Source organism: Dunckerocampus dactyliophorus, chromosome 10, assembly GCF_027744805.1.
Source record: "Dunckerocampus dactyliophorus isolate RoL2022-P2 chromosome 10, RoL_Ddac_1.1, whole genome shotgun sequence".
In the NCBI taxonomy this organism is placed as follows: domain Eukaryota; kingdom Metazoa; phylum Chordata; class Actinopteri; order Syngnathiformes; family Syngnathidae; genus Dunckerocampus; species Dunckerocampus dactyliophorus.
This window is the reverse complement of record NC_072828.1, coordinates 29,941,142-29,948,704: the sequence shown is the minus strand read 5'-3', so window position 1 is coordinate 29,948,704 and position 7,563 is coordinate 29,941,142. Positions and strand designations below refer to the sequence as shown.

The 7,563-nt window shown below is 44.6% G+C and overlaps 1 protein-coding gene across 2 annotated transcripts; it reads left to right on the top strand.

The window, feature by feature from the left end:
• The first annotated feature begins 216 nt into the window (after nucleotides 1–216).
• On the top strand, nucleotides 217–7,162 carry zranb2 (zinc finger, RAN-binding domain containing 2). 2 transcript variants are annotated; one of them, XM_054790571.1, is made up of 10 exons: nucleotides 219–371; nucleotides 906–958; nucleotides 1,027–1,135; nucleotides 1,223–1,305; nucleotides 1,379–1,455; nucleotides 2,148–2,300; nucleotides 2,388–2,548; nucleotides 6,044–6,103; nucleotides 6,441–6,590; nucleotides 6,775–7,162. In XM_054790571.1, exons 1-10 carry the CDS (start codon nucleotides 316–318, stop codon nucleotides 6,830–6,832), a joined length of 960 nt encoding a protein of 319 aa, XP_054646546.1. In that variant the 5' UTR covers nucleotides 219–315; the 3' UTR covers nucleotides 6,833–7,162. The 2 variants fall into 2 exon arrangements, with proteins under 2 accessions (XP_054646545.1, XP_054646546.1); XM_054790570.1 differs by having other exon boundaries at nucleotides 217–371; nucleotides 2,148–2,548.
• The last annotated feature ends 401 nt before the right edge of the window (nucleotides 7,163–7,563 follow it).

The following is a 7,563-nucleotide window of genomic DNA, read 5'->3' as shown; positions in this document are numbered from 1 at the left end:
CTGTATACACAACAGTGTATACAGCATTGTAAATGACGCATTCGCGTGTTTTAAGACATTTCTAAACCAGTTTGGGAATGTACTTCAAGTTCCCTGGAAGTTACTGGAGAGACATATTTATCAATGTTATCTACGTAATGTAATAACTTTAATTTACGCTGAATGTTTGTAAAATTATGTCACCGTCAGAAGAGTGATACAATCGGAGTGTAGAGATGGCGAACATTCCCTGAAGGCAGCATCGGGGTGGGCGGCCGCGTTAAACACATTGTGCGCATTTGGCTAGCTAGCCACTCGGCGTGAACGCACACCATTATGTCGGGGAAGAGCTTTCGAGTAAGCGACGGGGACTGGATATGTCCTGATAAAAAGTAAGTCATCAAACAATTTAATAAAAACAACGTATGATGCATCTGTTTGGTTTAGGGGCGAGTATATCGTGAAGTCGCTGCTTGTGCTAACAGGTCAACTTTCTTTAGCTTGCTAGGCCCTCCTCCGCTAGCTAGCTAGCTAGCATCATTCAAGTTATTAAATGTAGACGCCGAATTCAAAACGACTGAGTAAATATACCTTTGATAAGCAGCGGGATGTTTAATAGTGTAACTATGATGTGACTGGTCGTTTGTGTGGGCAGACTTGCAAGCTAGCAAGGCAGCTAACGTTAGCTCGCAGTTGTGGGTTGTGCTTTTTATGGCGTGGAGGCTAAGGTGTCATGGGAGTTAACCTCAGGACACCGGCAGTATGCAGCTTAGACGCGTTTCTACCTCCTCGAGTGACAGACAACTGCACTACTTATTCCCCCGCTCTCCTACTCTCTTGCCAAATGAAAGATCTCACGTTGCTGCACAAAGTCACCCCTGTGTCGTAGCAGTCAAGTGTTTGCATCGCATCTGCTGCTTTTTCAGGTGCGGAAATGTCAACTTTGCAAGGAGAACAAGCTGTAACAGATGTGGAAGAGGTGAGTCTTGCTGCGGCAGTCGCTGCGTACGTCATTGCGTTCTTGAACATCTCGGTTGTCTTCTGCAGAGAAAACCACCGAGGCCAAGATGATGAAGGCAGGAGGAACAGAGATAGGGAAGACGCTGGCGGAGAAGAGCCGAGGCCTTTTCAGCGCAAACGATTGGCAGTGTAAAACGTAGGCCCATCACATGGTAATATTCCCATTAACTTTGTTATATCATGTCACTTATGTTTCTTTTTCTTTTCTGTGCTCCTCATGAAGATGCGGTAACGTTAACTGGGCACGGAGGTCAGAGTGCAACATGTGTAACACTCCAAAGTATGCCAAGCTTGAAGAGAGAACAGGTAATATCAATAAAAGATGCCGTGTTCTGTTGTGGAATGCATCTTTGTCATTTTCTCTCCAATCCTCTTTCAGGTTACGGTGGAGGTTTTAATGAAAGGGAAAATGTGGAGTACATTGAGCGGGAGGAATCTGACGGTGAATACGATGAGGTGTGTTCTTCCTTCAGCCTTAATCGGATCTGTGTGTATTTGAGGAGGTGTAAAGCCGTTATCGAGTATTGTGGTTTATAAACACACACTGGCTGACTCAATACTGACACCTGCTAGATCGTACAGGGTGCGCATCGCTGCCGTGACACTTCACGCACACGCACCATAATATCACATTTACCGTTTCTGGTGCAGTTCTCTGATATTATTAACTTAACTAACCTTGAGTACAGAAGTGTAACGAGAACATACACGGCTGACATTCGTTCACCAGTTACCATTCTACCTGTTGTAAGTTATGAGACACAATCATTACTTTGACGCTTTTTATTGTATTACTTTTTGTTCTACGTTGATTTACTTGATTTGACTTTATTCCCATACTATTTGAACTTTATTCTCGTAGCATTCCAACTTTTTCTGCAACCTAAACTTCCAAAAATGACAATGTTTTACCACATTTAAAAGTAGATTGTCTTAATATTTAAGCTTTATTCTATGAAAATGATGGGTTTTTTCCATCATAACAGCACGTTGTTCTCTTTGGACACGCCTGGTCTCGGGGCTGACCGATTAGTCGATCAATGGAAACTATAAACTTCAGATTAGTCGACTAAGTAAATAATGGTTAGTTGTAGCGCTGGCTGTGGACATGGAGAATAAACACTTCCTGTGTTGTGTTCCTGCTACAGTTTGGGAGGAAAAAGAAAAAGTATCGCGGGAAGAGCAACAGCACGTCTTCTTCAAAAGGAAGCGAAAAGAAAGAAGCGGCAAAAAAGGTGGAAGAGGCGGAAGAAGAGGATGACGACGATGAAGACGGCGACCTGTCCAAGTACAAACTGGACGTAAGCGCCCGCGTCTTTCTCCCTCGTGCCCCCACAGAATGCGATGTCAATTCCTTTGTAGCACGACGCTTTCCAATAACACCACAGGATGAAGACGAAGACGACGAGGACGGCGACCTGTCCAAGTACGACCTGGACGCCAGCGATGAGGAAAAGGAGCAAGCCAGGAAGGCGGGCAGCCGCTCGGCTTCGTCCCGCTCCCGCTCGTCCTCCCGCTCGTCCAGCTCCAGTTCTCGGTCGAGGTCCAGGTAAACGGGTACAGGCCAAGGGTAACGCCGGGCAAAATGTCAGTATCAGTTCAAATACTTATTATAATCTTGCTTTTCATGTTTTTCTATTTATTTGTCATGTTTCAGTCGTGTATAGATAGCGTAGACTGGGTTCATATGTGATCATTCTGCAGGGATATTTCAATGACTGCTGTTGGCCAAAAGCAATACTTTGAATAGAATCCAATCCTAGGCTATGCCGACACACATGCACGGATGTTTTCCCAACTTTACTTTAAAACACATTTACTGTAACAGCTATCAGAGGCCTGAAAAAGCTCATTTGGTCACACATTGTCATGCCTCTGTTGGTAAATATACTGAGATTCCTCACATCAGTCAAATACAAAGACTTTGTGTGTGTGTGTGTGTGTGTGTGTGTGTGTGTGTGTAGACAGGTACAACAGAGCTTTTTGGTTTGTGTCAGAAGAAATGTGTGACGTCATCTCAAGTTTATTTAGCAACAGAACAAGAAGACTGACGGGTGTTGCCACCCATAAACACGTGCGCTTTGTAACAAGTACAGGCGACTGGGAAATGTGTTCTGGGCTCCACAAAAGTGTGCGTGGATTTTTTTTCTAAAGATAATGTAAACGTCATTGTACATCTACATTACTGTATTGATGAGTCGGTGCCTTATAATGTGCCACCAAGGCACAAGCTGCACAGGCAGTCCTGGTGTAATGTGCCAAATTTAAACTAATAATAAGCTCGTGCCCAGTCTCTGTGGTGGTCCACAATCATTTGTGGCAGGCCAGAATGAATGAATGAATGAATGAACATATGGGAAACACTGTTGATGTTAGGGGTGACCCGATACAACTTTTTCACTTCCGATCCGATATCGGAGCTTTGAATATTGGTCGATTCCAATATCAGCACATTTTTACAACTTCATTTGTGGTGTGGAATGTCAGAATACTGATATTACTCAAACTGCAGCAACCGGAGGTGTGAGAAACAAACCCTTTTACTACTTCTGGGGTGTAGATAATTCCATAGTATAACGAGGCTCGAGGCACTCAGTCAAGTTTAAACCCGACCTTCACACACCACCGACAGGGCTGGTCGTCTTTCCGGTTACAGTGTTCCCTTGTTTATCGCGGGGGATAGGTTCCCAAAATAGCCGGCAATAAGTGAAATCTGCAAAGTAGCCAACGTAATTTTTTACAATGATTGTATTTGTATTCGCCATACACGAATGACCGTGCCTTTTCGTCCTGGCGCCATTCCACAGTACTGTAGCGTTTTTGTATCCTTGTTAAAAAATATTGCTGCAGACGAACCGAGGATAAATTTACAAGCTAGCGAAGACACAGGAGACATGGCAGGACGGCACAAAGGAGATTGACAATGGTCTACAGCCAATCATCTGAAAACAATGGGCGGTGCAGAGGGAAGAGATGGACATTAAACTTCCCACAATGCAATTCCTCTAAAAGGGCCAGGCTCAGCCTGTAGCAGCGTTCATACGCTTTAATAAAAAATAAAAAAAAGTAGCACTAATTACGAATGACTTCCTGAGTTTCCCATGAAACGCCGTGTCAAATACACGACGAGTTTGGTTGTGTTAAACCCCCCCAGTTCTGTGCCACAACGGGAAACTGGGAGATGACATCACTTTTTGAATGGAAGTATCAGGTTGGAGGTGATGAGTCTCACACGTCCACCGCTGCACAAACTCACAAGGGCGCACCTAAGTCAGCGGACTTTGTGGTGTCAAAGCCAAAAGCGAGCACGTACGCCGAAGACAGTTTTGTTTTGCGGCAGAAATGTTTTTATTTGAGTGGACGTGGCTTTGAACTGTACACGTTTCTTTGGGACGTCGGAATGAGAATGCAGCCGCTGGCTGTGGATCTCCTGCTAAAGCGACAGATGGCGACATAACCCCTACTTTGATGTCATAAGAGCCAATCACATGCTGACAGAGCTAGCAGCTAGTAACTCTTCATGGGAGTACAACTTCATTACTGGGGGATGATTTAAAAAAAAAAAAAAAAAAAAGACAAATGTTTTCCTTCAAAATGTTTGTGTGGCCTTAAAGGAAAGCTGCACTTTAGGAATTTTGCCCATCATCCTTGACTTGAACACACGTCTCTCCACATGCTTTTTTTTTAATATTTGATTTGGTTATGGGGGGGGGGTGGCGGCGGCATGACTCAGGTGGTAAGAGTGCTCGTCTCCCAAACTGAAGGTTGCTGCCTCCATCCTCCTGTGAGGGTCAAAGTGTCCTTGGGCAAGATACTGAACCCCCACTTGCTCCTGATGCAAGACTATTTGATGTGCATCTTGCATGAAGGTTTAAAATTTCCAAAAACATTCTCATGTGAAGTATTTATTTAAATTTTGTCTAAATTCACTTTGCTTCTAAAGTATCGGGATATATATCGATATTCAAACAAAATATAATGGTACTTTTATGGTAGGGCTAATCATTTGACATGGTTATAGATACATTTGTGGAGTGATTTTAGAGTATGACTTATTTTTTAAACAAACTCTCAACACAATAGTAATTGTTGACAGTCTCTAATATAAGCAACCAGTGGTTGAGCGGCACTTCCCGTGCAAGCTCCCCGCACCATGACGCAGCAGTCCAGACACAGTGAGGGGGAAGTACCGCTGTAGTTACAGAGCCGAATACCCAACGTCCAACGTGACACTAACTTCACCGCGGACACGTCTACATGTTGGTGTTGCGTTTTCAGGTGGCGAGGGTCGACTGGCAGCCAGCTTTGAGGCGCATTACCACACCTACCGTGTTGGAGTGTGGCCCAGAGTTACGAACGTTACACGGTCCGATCTCGTGGCGGAAGCCGATTTTAGCCGATCTCGATCCTGAAGATCGGATTGGGACATCCCTAGCAAAGACCTCCAACAAGGTTTTCTGGTTTCCATCCATGCTGTAAGCACGTAGTAACAGGTATCTTCTTCCGCTGTGGAACACATACATAAACAAGATGGCCGCAGCGCCCCACCGCGGAAGTAGACGCGAGCGTCTTCGTCACAAACACGTGACCGCACAGGCAGCAGTGCGCAGGAATACGGCGGGAGGCAAATGTATCACGCCAAGCGTTTTGTGAGCTTTGACTTTTTGGGAAGGCATTTTCATTCATCTTTTGAATGAAGCCAAAGTCTTGACTTAATTGTCCCAGCAGCTACGTCATATAACTCCATGTCAAAAATGCAAACTACCCCTTTTAAGACGCACGTTACATGTAAATGAAGCATTGTTGGCGCTTTTTGGAGGTGTTTTTGTTTTATTTCGGAAGGCTTTGTAGGTGGAATAAGTGTTTCCCATTACATGCGTTCTTAGCTGTGTCTTTTTACCTGTTTTTATGTTTAGAACACACAGAAAAGAGGGATGATGGGCAAAATTACCACAAAAAAAGTGTAGTTTTCCTTTTAAAAAATGTTGCCTTTATTTGGGGAAAAAAAATATTGGAGAGTTTTTGTGTCTTTTTTGTCTTTCAGGTCCCGTTCTCGGAGCTCCTCTAGTTCCCGCTCTGGATCTCGCTCGAGGTCCCGCTCCAGGTGAATGAGGTGACATGCTCTCTCCCTGCGGAGGGTGCAGTATGGGGGGGCCCCACGGCTCTTGAACAGTCTTTTCATAGACTTAAAATTGTACTTGTTAGGGTATCAAGTATGCCACTGTAGCATAGTGTTCTCTATTGCTTCTTTATGTTTGGCCCGAATATTAGCAGATGACATCGTGGTCGTGTTAGAGTGGCGGTGGTAATGTGTGGACTATTTTAGGAAACAGATGACAACCATAAAGTCCTAACTTGTACTCAGAGGCTTCACCCTGGTGATGTTCTTTCCCAGACTCTACTGACCTCACTGCTTGGTTTATCCCCCTCCCCTCCAAAAGATCCAGCTCCAGGTCTGGGAAGGGCTCCTCGCCCCGGAAGAGGTCCGTCTCTCCTCCCTCCTCGCCCAAGGGGAGACAGAAGCGCAGTCGCTCCAGGTCGTCATCTGTGGGGAGAAAGCGGAGACGTTCGAGATCCCGTTCGTCCGAAAGGTTTGGGTTTAAAGTGGAATACCACAGTGGCACTCACTATGATTAGCCATCTCGCTCATGGCCTTGTCCTGCTGGTTTTTCCATGCTCCTCTGACCTTGACTTGTTTGAAGAATGCAGAGCTGAATGCTGATGACAATCGGCGCTAACTCGCCTCCCCTTCCCGTGGTGTTTGTGTGCTTGCAGACGCAGCAACCGGTCCTCCGAATCCTCCCATTCTGGCTCCAGTTCCAAAAAGAAATAATTTTTACTTTATAAAACAAGAAGAACCTCAGTCCAAGTGCATGTTACCCTGTGAGGAACCTCATCCAGACAGTCCACCGTTCAGTTTCGTTTTTTTTTTTTCTAATTGTTGCTCTTATTTCTCCCAGTGAAAGCACACTTGAGCTTAGCTAGCCTGTGACAAGTGTCTGCTAATACATCCATGGCCATGGAATGCAAATGTTGGTCCACTCGCACACCATGTGTCCTGTTAACAGCATCCAGCTCATGGTCTGAGTGGAAGTATCTCTGTAACTTCTCCTTTAAAGACGCTGCGTCTTTTTTTTTTTTTTTTTTTTTTTAACATGACAAATAGAAAGCAGCAGTTTAGACACGGTGGCTGATGCATTGAATATTGGCCGTTTACTTTATCAAGGTAAGTATTAAACTTTCTGTTATCAGTGAACGGCACACATTTCACCCTAATTAGGCTTTAGATGTCTTTTTTTAATTTGTCAAATGCTTGTCCCGATCATTTACTGGAGGAACTGAGTGACTGTGAATTCTCTGTGGTGGTGTTACAAGACTTTGACAGTAGATTGTGGCCATTCATGCTTTCTACTGATGAAACGACAAATGTACGTGTGCAAATAAAAGTCTTGTCAACGTTGTCACTTGTCAACTGTAACTTAAGGTCGGCCGTGAGCGAGTTTTAAGATCATACGCGGTGTCTTGTCATTACCAACCCTGAAGACGTGAGTGTCCAAACCCTTT

Coding starts and splice junctions, on each gene's coding strand:
- zranb2 (XM_054790570.1), top strand. CDS start 316: ATGTCGGGGAAGAGCTTTCGAGTAAGCGACGGGGACTGGATATGTCCT. Junction 959..1,026: donor CTGTAACAGATGTGGAAGAG/GTGAGTCTTGCT, acceptor TGTCTTCTGCAG/AGAAAACCACCGAGGCCAAG. Junction 6,591..6,774: donor AGATCCCGTTCGTCCGAAAG/GTTTGGGTTTAA, acceptor GTGTGCTTGCAG/ACGCAGCAACCGGTCCTCCG.